The 17,595-nt window shown below is 39.5% G+C and overlaps 1 protein-coding gene across 1 annotated transcript in view; it reads left to right on the top strand.

The window, feature by feature from the left end:
* MAP2 (microtubule associated protein 2) overlaps positions 1–6,211 on the top strand; it is a 602,201-nt gene extending 595,990 nt beyond the window's left edge. The window contains exons 17-18 of the mRNA XM_030210839.1: positions 1,547–1,659; positions 5,355–6,211. Of these exons, the coding sequence (XP_030066699.1) occupies positions 1,547–1,659; positions 5,355–5,570 (329 nt within the window). The 3' untranslated portion in view covers positions 5,571–6,211. The remainder of the gene's footprint in view (positions 1–1,546; positions 1,660–5,354) is intronic.
* Positions 6,212–17,595: the final 11,384 nt, after the last annotated feature.

The raw sequence follows: 17,595 nt of genomic DNA on the forward strand, positions 1-17,595 counted from the left end.
CAGGGCCTTAAAAATGGGTCGTGGCTGGGTCTTCCAGCACGACAATGACCCAAAACATACAGCCAAGGCAACAAAGGAGTGGCTCAGGAAGAAGCACATTAGGGTCATGGAGTGGCCTAGCCAGTCACCAGACCTTAATCCCATTGAAAACTTATGGAGGGAGCTGAAGCTGCGAGTTGCCAAGCGACAGCCCAGAACTCTTAATGATTTAGAGATGATCTGCAAAGAGGAGTGGACCAAAATTCCTCCTGACATGTGTGCAAACCTCATCATCAACTACAGAAGACGTCTGACCGCTGTGCTTGCCAACAAGGGTTTTGCCACCAAGTATTAGGTCTTGTTTGCCAGAGGGATCAAATACTTATTTCCCTCTGCAGAATGCAAATAAATTCATATACTTTCCACAATGTGATTTTCCGGATTTAATTTGTGATGTGCTATCTCTCACTGTTACCAATAACCTACCCTTCAATTATGGGCTGCTCATGTCTTTGTCAGTGGGCAAACTTACAAAATCAGCAAGGGATCAAATACTTATTTCCCCCACTGTATGTGAACACACATTTCAGAAAGGTACTTCCAGAGTGTAACTTATATGTATACTCATAGGTTTTGAGGGGTACAAGTACGTTTCTGTGGAAGAAATACCCACATAAATAATAGATACAGATCTGTGCACATATTTTCTCCCGTCAGTTCCTTTTGAAAATTAATGTAAAGTTGGGGGGGGGGGGGGGGTTAGAAATACATATGTGATTTGTCTGAAAGTTGTCCGTATAAAAAATGTTTGTCTTCTTCCTTTCCACTTCTACCTGGGGTCTTTTTTAATACATGAAATAGTAAATGGCTTGTTTGGTAAAAAAAAATGGGTGAAAAAATATTTTATTTGATTTATTTTTAAAAGTGGTACTTAGAAATTTCATGGAGTGTCCCCCTATTCTTTGTACTTTTTGAAAGAGTAAACAACTGATTTGCATTTACCCATTATACAGTATTTAATTCATGATTTTATAGACTTTTACATCCTCCCTCTGCCATCTCTTTTTCAAACTGAAGAGTTCTAACATCTTTAGCCGTTCTGACAGGGGAATCATTCCATTTTCTTTATCATTTTGGTTGCCCTTCTCTGTAGCTTCCGAATTGCCTTTATACTCATGAAGGAATGGAAATCACCTACTTGTTAAAACAATTTGGCCCAAATCACCAAAAAGTTCTAAAAAAAGGACCCCTCTAATATTTGCTGCTGGGGGATGTGATAAAAAAAGGAGTTAGCATAGCGGGTTTAAAAATGGCTGAAAACCATAGTTTATCTCTAGGAATTCATAAACTCTCTGGGATCCTGCCAGGTACTTCTAACCTTAATTTGGAAATAGGATTTTGGGCTTCATAGACAAAAAAGGAAAAGTGGATCCAAAGTCCTGTTCATAAAGGCATTTGGCATAGCCAGAAGGTGTTTTCAATCCTGAGAAAGTTTCTTCAGTTTTAATGTATTTATAAAAATATCAAAGTTAGTTTGCTTTCAATCCTGATTTTCTCTGTTTGGCAGGAGGTGGACACGTAAAGATTGAAAGCGTAAAGCTGGATTTCAAGGAAAAGGCTCAATCAAAAATTGGCTCTCTTGAGAATGCCCACCACATACCAGGAGGTGGCAATGTTAAGGTGAGCACTCAATAGAAGGGGCCTGCAGGGTGTGTCGTGGTGCAGCCATGATGTTACTGTGGAAATCTACCTACTGATCCTAGATTAGCATTATGGCTGATAACCTGAGAAAAGAAAAGAAATTAGATCAAGAACAGAATAGAAAGATATCCAGACCACTTTCAAATTTACAGATATGCAATTCAACATGTGACTGATCTCCTTCATGACCCACTTTTTGAATAAAAGGAGAGTTCATTTAACAGTGCTGTTTTTCTGGTCCCTTTCAACACCACTCCACAAAGGTAAATGGGTAGCACTTTTCATCACATAAGGAGAGAGGTCCAAGTAAACCAGAATCAGTGTTTTTCATTAAAAAAAAGTGTTCTATGAAAATTGGAGTACTGTATGTACTTGAATATAGACTGAGATTTGTAGGCCATAAAAAGGCCCAAATATGGGGGTCTTGGTTTATATTTGAGTCTCTTGTTTCAGCCCCCCCTCCACTCCCTGCTGTTACCGACATTTCCTGCTCCACCCCCCCCCCCCCACCACCACGGTCGATGACATTTCTTGTTCCGCCCCCCAGATAAATGAATGTTTTTATTTTCTAGAATTCTAGTCAACATAAGAAAAACAAATTTTCACTGAATACCATATAGCTTACAAATAAAAGTCCTTTTAGTGCCAATTTTACTTATGTTGTGGTTATCTATGAAAGCAGTTTCTGGTTTAAGCCCACTTTTGGTAAAAAATGTACTTCAAAAATTTTGGAACTAAGCTCTTCAATTATATCAGGAAGTCCTGAATTGAATTAAATTAATTAACTGCATTACTAAGAGGGCAGTTGTAAAACCTGTTCTACATATACAAAGCAGAAGTGTGAAAATAGGCACTTATAAAATTGCACGTCATGCTATGCGCATAAAGTTATGTGTGTATAGCCTTTACATACATAACTATCCTAACTGAGCAGAGGCATTCCTGGGTGGGGAGGGAGATAAAGGTTGTATTTATTCACACTTCTGAAAATACGTGTGTGGAGGCTTAAAATAATACAGCCAATATAAGCATGGTAAAAAAAATAGATGTAAGTTCATAAATTCCCTGGGATAATTTTCAAAACAGAAACATGTATACTTTCATTTGGTAAATTCAGAAGTACCCCCCACAAGGAAAAGTATGTTCATACTATTTACACATGTGGTCGGTTTACATTACAAAGAAAACAGTGAGGTGAATCCGGGGAGGATAACAATAAAGTCTTTATTGGGGTGTCTAAAAATACGACCCGACGTGGCCGTGTTTTGGCCCAAAGGCCTGCCTAAGGGGTCTTGATAGATCTACATGAAAAAAAACCCATAGATATACATTGTTGGTTGACTTACAATATGCATAAAGAGCATCTCAGCGATGAACATTCAAAAGAACATTAAAAAATATATATATATATGAAATCATGTGACACTCAAAATAATAATCACAAAAAATTCTAATGCATAAAGGGAATATGGGCAAATTAAAATACAATTAAAACATATTAAGTTAGTCCTTAAAAATTATGTGGAATTTTGAATTACAGAAGGAACATCAACTTCTAATATAAAGGTATACAAATATTTTTATATATGTTTTTCTATATTAATTAAAAAGATTTTTTAATGGTTCTTAAAAAAAAATTTTTAATAATAAACTTTTTATGAAATGTTTTAAAAGAACATTGAGTTGTTGCGGTACCTCTGCTGTTGTTATGTTTCACTTAACAACATGAAAATCCTAAAACAAGTGCCTGGTTGTAAAATCCTTGGTTATCTGAATAAAATATGAAAAATGAATGCATACATTTATATATCATGACATATGAACTATGCTGGAATATTGTGAGCACAAAAATCATGTTAGAAAAAGGAATGCTTAGATTCTGTGTGTCTTTATCAGTTAAAATGTGGTATCAACGGAGGGTATATAACCATGATGGAGTCAAGCGGTGTAAGTGGGACATGTGAATGAAAATAAAAGTGAAAATAAAAATATTTTCACTTTTATTTTTATTTTCATTCCCATGTCGGGTCATATTTTTAGACACCCCAATAAAGACTTTATTGTTATCCTCCCCGGATTCACCTCACTGTTTTCTTTGTATTTCTCATGGTTTCGTGAGGTTCGTTCCTCCTCCTTTTTGTTTTGTCGGTTAAATTACCCCTATCCATGGAATACAACTTCTAACGCGTGCAGGCAAAAAGGGGGTGTGGTTAAGTGCGGAGAAATTGGCATTTCATGGGCGTTCCAAAATTTACATGCCTAGTTATAGAATATGGCCCAGTGCACCTAAATCTACGCGCAGGGATTTACACCAAATTTTCATTAGTGTAAATGGATGCGCGTAGATTTAGACGCTGAAATATGAACTAAGAGTATTCTCTAATCGGTGCCTAAATCTAGGCACCGATTACAGAGTACGTTTAGTCGGAACTGATTTCAGCGCCGATTTTTTAGGCACCATATGTAGAATATCCTCCTAAGTGCTTAACGCACTTTAGTAAAAGACCCCCTTTGTGTTGTAAACTGCTTTGTTGTATATCTTAATGAAAGGCAGTATATCAAGCCTAATAAACCATAAGGAGATATCAAGTTGTTTTACCACAGCTGCCAGAGAAATTAATGCACTGTGAGTTGGCACTGGGAGCTGAACATTCTAGATTGTTCTGCTATAATGAAGATATAGGAAAAAGGTGTTTTATATGTATTAATCGGCTGTCTGAAAATTATCTCCCTCACTACAGTTAAGTCTGTGCATTTTTTTTACAATGTGTATGTTTATAACTGCATTGAGAGCTGCGATGTGTATATTTATAGCTGCTGTATTCTTTGGTTAGGAGGACATATTTAGGTGAGGGGTGGAAAAATATGCACATAGATGGAAATTTTCACATCTTTGACTATTCCAGGAAAACATCTACCCAAATAAACAGCAGGTTTGGGTGACTTTGATTTCTTTCTACCTATAGTATTTTAAAAGCAGAACAAGATACCTGGTGAAAGCCTACTGGTAACCAGTATATGCAGTATTTGTTCAAATTCAGCCAGTTGCAAAAATTCCCCCAGTAAGCCTTTCTTTCAACTTGCATTGCTGGTTGAGGCCTCTGCTCTGTTTCTTTGTTCTGCCATATTAAAGAAGGTTGGCACTGGCCTTGAGGAATGTTCAGCACCATTGAATAAGTGGCTCACGTCTGTAGGAAAGACCCAGCTTAGTCCAGTCTTCTTAAGAAAACTCAACGTCTATGATCTTTCATGAGATTTTTATAATTTACATTTGCAAGATTCAAGCTGTTAGCCACACTTAATTTCTGAACCTTCCTGAATCTAAGTAACACATTCCTCCTATCATTGGAAGAAGGTTTCTTTGCAATTCCATAAAGCAGCACTTTATCAATCTTTTTGCAGCTGTGACCCCATGACTCCGGCCAAATAAAATTGTGTGACCCCTCCCCCTCCTGAGGTGCAGAATAATGATGCACCTATAGAGTGCCCATCTAGATCATGACCCCAAACTTGGTTTTGTTGACCTCATTTGGGGGTCCCGCCCCACAGTTTGGGAAGCTGTGCTGTAAAGTCACCTTTATCTCCCAACAGGATACTGTTCACAACTGGTGCTTAAGCAAAGTAAGATTTCTGTGTAAAATATAATTAGAAATGCTCTTAATTTCCTTGAGCAGATTGACAGTCAGAAGCTGCATTTCCGAGAGCAGGCCAAAGCCCGTGTGGATCATGGCGCCGAGATCGTCTCCCAGTCACCAGGCCGCTCGGGTGTTGCATCACCACACCAACTCAGCAATGTCTCCTCCTCGGGCAGCATCAATCTGCTGGAATCCCCCCAGCTCGCCACCCTGGCTGAAGACGTCACTGCAGCCCTAGCCAAGCAAGGCTTATGAATGTGCTCCCTTGAAACAGTGTATGAAGTAATAATATTTAGGCATGAGCTCTTGGCAGGTTTTGGGCTCAGGGCAGGTGTGTTAAATGCATTCCTATTTAAAAGAAATCACAACCTAAGAGACTGTAATAATGATACAATAAATAAAAACAGTAACAAACAAAATTATAATCCAACATGGCTGCAGCAATTGACCTGAACTCCATTTACCGCAGAAGGACACTGGCTTTGTCCATGGGTACACTTGTAGTATATCATCTAGGACAGGCATTCTTGCCCTGATTTGTCTTGCATGGAGTACAATGATTAAAATTCATTTATATCTTTATATGTGCCTGAAGGCTGCCAACCCACCCACCATGTTCCAAAGAGCCTCAGCCTGTGTCCAATCTGCTCATTTTCACATTTTCATCCACAAGTGAAAGCCACTCCCATTGTAACTTACCGTCAGTTCAAATTCCGCTAGAAAATCTGCTTACAGAATTCAAGGGCATGCAACAGCATCTAGTATTATTTTATAAATATATATATAGATCTATTTAAAACAAGGGAATGAAAATAAAAAGATTCCTTTTAAGTTATTAATTGCCGTGGGTCTGGATACTTGTGTCAGCCAGTGGTTAAACGATGAAAAGAAATTATTTACAGTGTAATGAACTGGGGAGGGTGGGAGGGGGAAGAATTTGAAATGCAATGTCTTTTTCTTTTTCTTTCTTTTTTTTGTTTTTTAAAGAAGTGTTGTGAACGAGCAGCCACCGAAGCAAAGTACTTTTTTTGCAGTGGACATGTGTCCCATTAGGATGTCAGTTAAGCAACTATGTTCGTGTATACACTACCAGTTTCCAATCCATTCCATCTGTTTGATTCAGTATTATAGGTACATATATAAATATATTTCTCTGTGGCCATTTGTGATATAGTTGAATATTCTACTTCTTTATTCACAGTATCTGTGTCTCTTGCACCCTTTGGTATTGCAGTTTTAGGTGTGTAAAAGTATGGTAGATGTTAGCAGGAGGTTTTCCTATTTAAAAATGCTGTTTTTAAAAAAAGGGAGGGGGGCAAAATTGTTTAGTACGAAGTTGCTTTCTGTCCAAAATGCAAGCTGTGACCCTAATTTAGCATCAGATGCAAGTTTCTTCTGTAATGCTAGCAAAACAAGGATTTCAGCCACCAAATGTAAGTTTGCAGGCGCCACCTGGCGAGGAAAGATCTTCGAACAGTTGGTTGTACGAGATCCAGGGATCTTGTGAAAGTCTCTTTAGTGAGCCAGGAACTGTGCATTTTCTGTTGCCATATGATAAAATTAAAATTGATGCGGAAACCAGGGCACCTACACTTCTCTTCCAGTGATGTCTTTTTGAAACGCAAATAAAAAAAATCTGTTGAGATAAAAATCATAAACTGGTAAAACCGATGTATAAGATATCAGTGAAATCTCAGTGGATACACTTATGTCAAGTAGCACTACAGTGTATCAACTTGTGTGCGTGAAGGCAAATAAAAGATTTGTTATGGTACGTTAGTGTTCCAGATGTTCGACACATCGAACTGAACTGTCATCCAGTGTAGATTTAATTAAAGGCAAACAACTAAAACCACATAAATCCAAAGTAACTTGAAAGTGTTAAGAGTCGAGATTTTTTAGTAGTGAGCAGTGTTTGTACTCTCCATAAAGGAATGCCTGTGATGGTTGTTTGCAGGGTGTTTTTTGAGGGGGTACTTGGGGGTTCTGAGTACCGGCACCTTTCCCATTGTCTGCTAAAATTGACCCACGGACCCTAAGTTTTAATGAAAGAGCTTAGGTTCTACACACCAATTCTGCCTTGTCATAGGTTCTGTGACTGGTTGCAGGGGGCCTGGCTATTGTGGGGTGGGTCCCTCAGTGATCACCCCACCCTTGAAGGGTGGCCTAGCATTTGAGTACCAGCACCTTTTTTGCTAGAAAAAATGCACTGGTTATTTGACACCACAAGGGAAATAGGTTCCCTTGATACAAACATAGATATGCTTGCACTAGGTACTGTAATCTAGGAAGACCATATCTATTAAAACAACAAATATGATGCCAAATGAAACATACAGTAGGCAGAGCAAATCTGCTGTTGCGTAGAACAGCCTTAGTGAACAATAGGATCACTCTTAAAATGTAAGATAGTAAATAATGGCAGATAAAGACCAGTAGGGTCCATCTACCTGTTTATGAATAATTGTACAGATTACGTAGAAAACCTGTGGAAGTTCAACTCTGTGTTGTCCATCTTAGCAGAATTTAGTTTTATGACAGAAATAGAATCAGTAATACTTTCCACAACATTTTCTTAAATTCATAGTATTCAGAAAAAGAGGACACACTCTACATAAAAGAGGCTGTAACATCTTTATTAGAGTAGAAGAATCAGCTAAACCAGTGTTCTTTAACAATGCTGATACTAGTGGCCGCTAAATAAATTTGCCTTCAGCAGCAGTCTGTAGAAATTTCATGGGACTTCCGCCACTGCGTCTTTTGTTTTTTGTTAATAGTGGGAGCTGCTCGGCACTTGCAAGTGTGCCCAATGCATTTTATGTCAATCTTTCTTTGTACAAAAGGATCTTGCTGAGTTTTAAAAAGAGATATGAAAGGGTCAGTGAACCTCTTCTTAATGCAGTGTTCCTGGGCTGTTTTTAATAAGCACAGCCTTTCTCATGGAAATAGTGTTTCAGTGATTTTCAAATTATGAATATGCGAATCAGCAATAGACAAAATGGGATAAGAGCATGTATGAGCAAATTACCTTGGATAGTATAAGAATGGCTTCATTCCAGGATTAGATAGTGTCAATCAACAATATTGGAGGCACCTCTGAGCTATATCACATCTGGTTGACATGATGGCCAACACTATTGAGAGAAATGTTCATTCTAGTTATCACCAAAGGGTCTCAGCTAACTTTACTACAGATAGATTTTTTATAACCCCCCTGCCCCAAATTTATGAGAACAGACAAAAGAACCGTAGAAAGTGTAATAGTGTTCTTCAATGCAAAGCCTGAGGACCAATGGCGGCACCCGTTCTCTTTCTGAGGTTTTTTTTCCCTGCATGGGAAGATATTTGGTGGCTCTCCTTCGGCTCATTAGAATCCAACGTGGCCCCAGCTTATTAATCAAGACTGCTGTTCTACAGATCCTTGGTTCAATGCCCATTTTTCATAAGAATATCATCAGTTTTGCCCCTCTACCATATTATTCCCCAGAAAACCCAGAAGATATATGGATATCCATTACCATCTGATTAGCCTGTAGAACCAAGGCCAACAAGGAGCTGATGACCAAAATGTATTTGTGTGGTTTTCTCTTCAATAAAATTAAGCTCCTTGACTTTTATTTAGATATTCCATACTTTTTTTAATACTGGTTTTAGCCTTTTCAATAGTAATTCAAAATTAATTACATTCAGGTATACAAAGTATTTCCCTTTCCTCAGAGGGCATCCAATCTAAATTTCATACCTGAGGTAATGGAGGATTAAATGACTTGCCCAAGGTCACAAGAAGCATTGGTGGGATTGGAACCCAGACTTCTCTGGTTTTCAGGCCTTAATCACACATATTATTTCTGAACACCCCCCCTCTTATTTAACCAAACCCCTGTAAAATGTCTGATATGGCACTTATAACTCCAAACTACAGTTTGTAATGCACTAGGTCATTGCCATTAAATTTAATGACTGTCATGTTAACTTGGTGATTTTTATTTATATGCATTACTCTTTGTCTGTGGTACCCTATATAGCATGGTGCCTTACAATTGATAAATAATTACAAAGAAATGATACAAAGCTGATCAAAGTGATAGACCTGAAGAGAACGGAGGTTTTAGGAGTCAGGATAAGCAACATGTGAAAAAAAAAAAGGAACCTTCATTTTGGAATGGAAAGAGTGAAACTAATACCAGAATGTATTGCCAGAGGGGCAGCTATGTTGGTCTGGAACAGCAAATATGACAGGATTGAGGCATCTTGGAGACTAAGCATGTTATTGAGACATGAACTTTCAAGGAGAAGAGTCCATGTCTGGTGAATTCCACTGTAGCCCTTGAAAGCTTATGTCTCAATAAATTGGTTAGTGTTTAAGGTGCCAGCAGCCCCTCTATGTCACATGGAGTTAACAGGGAAAGTAGGTTTGATGACTTGAAGAGCATTCCTAGCTCAAGGTCCACTGCTAGTCCAGAACAAACCACTTGGTATTGTAGTAACCCAAAACAGACATGTGCCTTTTAATATTGATTGGGGTGTGGGGGTGTACCACAAACTCCACTGTGCCTAGTAGGCACTTAGGGGTAGATATTACATAAAGTTTAAGCAGGCAGGAGAGGCTTCTGCCCATTTAAACCCTGGTCAGCAGGCCATCACCAGATATTCAGCAGCAGTAAACTGCGATCCACCATAGCACTGTGGGGGAGAGCTGGGGAACAGCCAGCAGTTATGCAGGCACCAGTCAGATTCAATGCTGATGCATGTTTAGCTAACCAGGCAGATAAGACCGCACAAAAGGAAGCCCTCACGTTGCCCACTTAGCTATGCAGGTGCTAAGCGGCTGACCCAGATATTCAAAGCATTAACTATCCAGATTAGTTTCAGCCCACAGCGGTCGGTGGCTTTAAAAGTGCTGACCCCGACAGGCTGAACATTGTGGAGAAAATGAAACACGATGTAACTGTTCTTTTTTTAAACCTGTTCTGAATTATGGATTGTGCTGATCATGCATATGTACCAAGGTTTTGTAAATGAAAAATTCTCTCTTTTAGAGCAACAAGAAACCCAATTCAGAATGTTTTGATAGTCTTGTCTCCCACATAGAAGGGATTTGTAAACCATGTAAGCCAAATTAACCAATCAAAGATTGGTTGATTTGTTTGCAGGCTATTCTTGAGGATTTTTGTAAATTGTTCCTGTTCGTGGAGTCTTTTTGACAGGGCAGGTTTGAAGTGGACCCAACGAATAAATATCTTGCTAGTCTACTTGACAGAATAGAAAGCTGGGTCAGAGGAATTGAATCTGATTTTACCGCCTCTTTACAGTGATGAACTATTAGAGCATGTCCAGGGGTGAATATTGTGAGGGTCAGAGGAGACCCGGACATCCCAGACCACCAATGACTGTACAGCAGTAAACCTACAAATATTAGGAATAGTACAGTAGAAATCTTTACTTGAGTAATACTAATGCAAATTCAAAATGTGTATGTTTTCCCTACATGTATTATGTAAAGGGCCCAGAAAGCCAGACTATATGGATTTTAAGATTCTGCATCATTGCTTTAGATCCTCAGGTTTGGAAACCAGGTTCTGAAATGTTCCGCCTAAGAAACCATCTCTGAGTCAAAATCTGTTAGGGGAAAAAGGTATGTGGCCACTGGCATAGAGCTCTGCAGTTTATTGTTAAAGAACTTGGTTATGCAATTGGATCTTGCTGCTGGAAAGATCAAACATAAACAAGGACACTTCAGCTTTAGCAAAGAGAAACTCTTAGCGTCTTCTCTGTGCTGGGCTTTAACAGAAAATAGTACGCTGTGATCAACCTGTGTGTTTTCTGATAACTGTACAGCCTGTTATCATAGGCATTTCTTGAATGGCAGGTGGTAGGTAGTTCATGTTTTTTCAATCCAATTTGCAAATGTATTTGTTGCTGTATAGTGATTGTTTTGCAAAAATAAAATTCATTTGTCATCTCCTGCTTGTTAGTTTTGCTCTTTTCCTATTATCTGTACTGTTGTGTTTCCCCATCTCTCCTGACTCACTGACCATCTACACATTGTGTTGAACACATGGAGTACCATCTAGTGATAACTGGCCATACTGCAGGGAGATGAAGGAATCTTAGTCCTTGGCCATTCATCTGACATTGTTTATGGCCATTATTATAGAAACATCCATGTGTAAATAGCGGGATTTACATATGTATATTTTATACATGTGTAAATACTGACTTCGGAAAGCTGATATTGTACATGTGGATATCCAGGGTGGTGTGGTTTGGGTGGGTCTAAAATCTGCCCAATATTCTCCATTTTACAAAGGGAATACATGAGTATGGGGAAAAAATTTCATGTTAAGTTTTACATCGGCTCAAAGGCATATATATATATATATATATATATATATATATATAAGTGCTCATTTTGGCCAGGGCTTTAAATGAGGGAGTAAGAGAGTCATTCTTCTTAATCCCATATAGTTCATTTGCACCTCCGAAAATGAAACCAAGTTAAAATTTCAGTCTCACTACTTTATTTTAGAAAAATGTGTATTTCGCACAATCCTAAGTTGTAGGTGGTTCACAACATCTGTACTATACTTAATTGGCAACACATACACACGTAGATTTGTAAAATGGAAGTTGCACCACTTACAATGGAAACACTGGGAATTTTAGGTCACTAAGAGGGTCTTGTACTAAAGTGTGGTGGGGGTTTTTTGCCCTTAATGTGCCCTAACAGCAAAAATCAGCATGCAGTAGGCTGTGAGCCAGGGGCGTAGCCAGACCTCACGGTGGAAGGGGACCAGAGCCCGAGGTTGGGGGGGGGGGCACATTTTGGTGTGCTGCCTCACCGCTCCCCACCATTGCAAATATTTTGTCTGGCAGGGGTCCCCAACCCCCGCCAGCTGAAGCCTGTCTGAAATTGAGCATGCTCAGTTTCACTTAAAGGAACATGCTGGATGTGAGGGGGAGAGAGAGCAGGGCTGGATGAAGGCTTCAGCTGGCGGGGGTTGGGAACCTCAACCAGCAAAACCAGGGGCCCAGAAGAAATTTGGGGGGCCTAGGCCCCCGTGGCCCCACCTAACTATGCCACTGCTGTGAGCTAATTGTTGGGGTGTGCCCAACATGTCTCCTCATTACTGAGGAGGCACTAAGTGAAGCCACCCTAACTGCACAAATGGGAGGTTAGTGCATGTTAACTACTGAGCACTCACTGCATTATATAGCCCAAGCCAGTTCTCTGACCATGATCTATCTAGCTCCTGCCTCCTAACACGATAGGCCAGTAAGGTGTGAATTAGTGCCAGTAAACTCTCATGCCACTGTGGTAGCTGTTAGCGCAGTTCTGTGGTAGAAATTAATATGTTCTAATAGTTCTTTAGCAGCTTAATGCATGTTAGTGAAAGGAATTCAAAGTTTATGCACACATAAAACTGGGCTGATATTCAATAAGTAATATATTTCTAAAATTCTGTTGGTAGATCTATGCCTAGAAATGTGGATCTTCACTAGAATTGCTGTTCAGTGCTTTGGTTTATTGGACCATCTAGTGGTTTAAAAGGAGAAGGGTAGATAGTGGGGTTCCCCAGGGGTCTGTGCTGGGACCACTGCTTTTTAACGTATTTATAAGTGATCTAGAGATGGGAGTAACTAATGAGGTAATTAAATTTGTTGACAACACAAAGTTATTCAAAGTTGCAAGGTTCCACGTTAGGAGTCACTGACCAAGAAAGGGATCTAGGCGTTGTCGTTCTTGATACATTGAAACCCTCTGCTCAGTGTGCTGCAGCTGCTAAGAAAGCAAATATAATGTTAGGTATTATTAGGAAAGGAATGGAAAACAAAAATGAGGATGTTATAGTGTCTTTGTATTGGTCCATGGTGTGACCGCACCTCAAATATTGTGGTAAAGGACTTAGCGGGTTTAAAAAAGGTTTGGATGGCTTCCTAAAGGAAAAGTCTGTTAAAATGACTTGGGGAAAATCCACTGCTTATTTCTGGGATAAGCAGCATAAAATGTATTGAACTTTTTTGGGATCTTGCCAGGTATTTGTGACCTGGATTGTCCACTGTTGGAAACAGGATGCTGGGCTTGATGGACCTTTGGTCTGTCCCAGTATGGCAATACTTATGTACTTATGTAAAGTTATACATCTACTATTTGTGATGTTTTCAAAAAAATGAGAAAATTATTTAAGTGGACCCAAAAATACACGCAGAGAGCTCAGGAAGCAGAAATATTATAGTCACTCCATCACCAGGCTCCACTCCAGATCTGTTATTAACTCGTCAAAAAATATAGGTTTGGTTTATCTCTTTGAGGTGCCTACCCTGATTCTAATCAGTAATGATAATTGGATGTTAAGCAGTTATCAGCACTAACTGACAATAATTAGAAGCTACGCACACTACTTGCTAAGTGAATTCTGTAATGTGGTGTGTGAATTCTAATACGTGCTGCCATAAAGGGGGCGTGGGTCGTGGGCTTTCCAAAAAATGCACAGGGTTATAGAATACAACTGCTCCATGCATAACTTAAGCACTGGCATTTACACCAAGTTTTACTTGACAGAAATGGACGTGCCTAGAATTAGGCACAGGCATGGCCACTAGGAGTATTCTATAAACCCCCTAGCATATTCTAACCATGCCTAAATCTAGGCGTAAATTTTCTCGGCACTGAGTTTTCTGGCATCATATATAATATATGTGGCCATATAGTATCCAATACTCACAGTGATAAACACCAATATTCATTGCCAGCCCATAACCGGTCACTTGCACTGAGCATCTGGTTGTTTGGCAGCGCCCAGAAATTAGCTGGTTATGGCCGATATTCAAGGAAGCCAAATTATGTACCCTCTTATATTCACTCTGTTCTATTCCAGGGGTTCTCAACCCAGTTCTCAGAACACACCCAGCCAGTCAGGTTTTCAGGATATCCACAGCAAGTATGCATGAGATAAATTTGCATGCACTGACTCCATTGTATGCAAGTCTGTCTCATAATTATTCATTGTAGGTATCCTGAAACCCTGACTACAGAATACAGCCTGTTCTAAAAAATACATGAAAAGGACATCCATGTGCTGGAAACATCCAGCATAAGCATCCATTCTATAAACTGGAATGTTCAAATTATGAGCGGTGGAAAACAAAAGATATGGATGTCTGTGTGGCAGCGTAGGAGTGTTTACCTTATAAAATGGCCACAGAGATATCCATGCAGAGCAGAGGGGTAGTGTAATGGTTAGAATATAAAATGGCCACAGAGATATCCGTGCAGAGCAGAGGGGTAGTGTAACAGTTAGAACAGTGGGTTGAGACTCAAGGGACCCAGGTTCAAATACCACCAGGTTTTTGTAGTTGTTTTTTTTTGTTTGTAGTTGTGAGCCCTCCAGTAACAGAACAGAAAAATACCTACAATACCTGAATGTATGCCACTTCAGGCTTTCTTATATATTCAGATACAGTAGGTATTTTTCTATCCCTAGAGGGCTCACAGTTAAAAAAAATTATATATATATATATATATATATATATATATATATACAAAAAAGCTGAAGTGGGATTTCAACCTGGGTCCTTGGTGTTCTCAGTCCAAAGCACTAACCATTAGGCTAGTCCTCAGATCAGCAAACTGCTCTCATAAGAATGTCTATAGTACCTGAACTGTCATAAATCCTGGAATCCCTTGCCGGATCTTCATTGGGAAAGAGGAAGGGGGGACAGCAACCATTGGAGGATAAAGAAGTTGTCATGCCTTAATCCGTCCTGTGGCCAGCTGCTCAATGAGAACATCTTTCTGTAACCTGGATGTGCCCAAGTACCAGGTCTAAATAGCATCTATCTTTTTAAACATGGATGTCCCTTTCGCTTCTGAGATTGGAGTTGGACGTCCATGTTTTTGCCCCTCCCTAGTCCCACCCCATTTACAAAACAACAAACCATCTATCCTTTTTTTTTAAATGGCCATTTGCTAGATGTTTCTGTGCTTTTATCTATTTGATCCATTTTGGGGGGAAAAAAAGCGAAAAACATAAAAAATCAAGCCATTGGGATGTAGGAGGAGCCAGCATTTTTAGTAGACTGGCAGCACAAACATCCCAGCAGAGCTGTGGAGCACCCTAGGGGGCACTGCAGTGGACTTCACATAAAAGCTCCCAGGTACACATCTCACTGTTGCTCCTTTGTATTGTAGAGTAAGCCCTCCAAAGCCTACTGTACCTAACTATATACCACTACAATAGCCCTTATGGCTGCAAGTGTCACCTATATGTGGGTATGGCAAGTTTTTGGTGGGTTTTTGAAGGCTGATACATTCCACTACAAGTGTAACAGAGTGGATTATGGGCCTGGGACCCCTTCTCTACACTGCACTGCACCAACCACTAGGCAACCCCAGAGACCTGCTTGCTGCACTAATAGGACTGGCTATAATATCTGAGGCTCTCATAAAGACTGGTATGTACTGTTTCTTTTACATCTTTGGGGGTGTAAGGGAGACAGTGACCTCTGGGGGAGTAAGGGGAGGTTATTCCTTTATTCCTACAGTAGCCATTTAGGGCACTTTTTTGTGACTTAGTTGTTATCAAACAGGTCTAGCTCAAAACGTCTTAGTTTTAGTCCTGGACATTTTTGTTTAGTTCCATTATGGCTGAAAAAACATCCAGGAAACCCAAATCCCACCTTTAACACCCCCCCAACACACCCCCCCCCCTTTGAGATTTGGATGCACTGTAGATGAACAGCACAGACAAACTTCTGGAAAATGAGTTTCAAAAACTACCAATCTGGACATTTTGGTGAGAAAAAAGTCCAAATGCTGCTTTATGCCACTTTTTAAGATGTCTTTCTCTTTTGAAAATTAGGCCCATAGGCACCTAGGTGTCTTTCTAAAATACCAGCATAAATCCTACAGAAATCAGGGCTGAAATGAAGCTACAGATATTTATACCTACTTGGAAGCAGGTATAAATGTTCACATAAAATAATGTACATGGATAAATCGTGACTCCAGTACTGAAAAACAGAGATGCAGACAGATTTGCAAAATACAATCCAAACCAGAAAAAGACCTGCTATTCAGTAAACTGGGAAATAATTCAATTTAAAATGGAGGAAAAGGCCCATCATAAACCTTTAATTATGACAGAGAAACACAGTGGCATCTCTAGACAGAAAAATTTGGGGCAGCAATAGGGGGCGTCAAGCCAAAATGACATTTCTGCACATCATATCCCTCTTCCCCCTACTTTTAAATTAGCAATTGAAGACACCATGACCTTATATATATCAAGGAACACTCCTTCCAAGCCAATTTTAGCTACCCAGTAAAAACACAATTATAATTGATACCCCACCCCACCCCCAATCACTCAACAGATTCTTCTTTATGGAAATGAAGTTGGATTATCTCCAGGATTGGAGATAATCTCAATATAATCACTGCATCTTATTTTGTATCTCAACACAACATTGCCCAACAATGGAGTGATATCCCTTACAACACACCATACAAAATATCTTCAAACTGTGATTATGTACCAGGTCCATTTGGATCCCGAATGTATAAGAGCAAGAAAACTCACAGACTTACAAATGTCAGAAACACAGACTCACAAATGACAGACACACAGCAATTATAAAAATAATACAGACATTTATTAGCAGATTAAATATACATCACCAAGCCTGGCTTCATTCTAGGCCAGCTTCAGCTAGGGAGTCCTTTTCAGCGATTTCCTAGAAGATTTTGCTTTGGAACAAACCTCACGCATGTCCGCAGATGACTCCCCTGAATAGGGGTCTCCCAGGTATTTTTATAGTCCATTTCTAAATAGCACATGACTAAACAGCATATGGCTAAACAGCACATGACTCATAGTCAGGGCCTTTGACTCCTCATGTGATGCTCCTTCTTGTAACTTTCCAATCCCCATCCTGTTTTTTTTCCAGTCCCAACTGTCATTAATCACAATAGAAGCTGTATTCTGTTTTTCTCTGTCTTTTGCAAAGATGCTGACCTGCAGAGTCTCTGCAAGAGTTGGGCTAAGCTATATATTTTCTACTTTTAGAAAGAGGTCACCTACAGGTCAGATTCCACACTGATCCTACCTTGACTCCTCACAGATCATCACCTCAGGAACATTATATTCTCCTTCCACTGCCAGACACTTTCTTTAAAGCAGACATGTTGTTGTTTGTGTGGTTACTCTACAGGATGTAAAGACCAGAAGCACAGCGAGGTTTTGACATCAGGGGGAGCAGATCTTTGGTAAAATAAGTG

This window comes from Microcaecilia unicolor, chromosome 7 (assembly GCF_901765095.1).
Source record: "Microcaecilia unicolor chromosome 7, aMicUni1.1, whole genome shotgun sequence".
Classification (NCBI taxonomy): domain Eukaryota; kingdom Metazoa; phylum Chordata; class Amphibia; order Gymnophiona; family Siphonopidae; genus Microcaecilia; species Microcaecilia unicolor.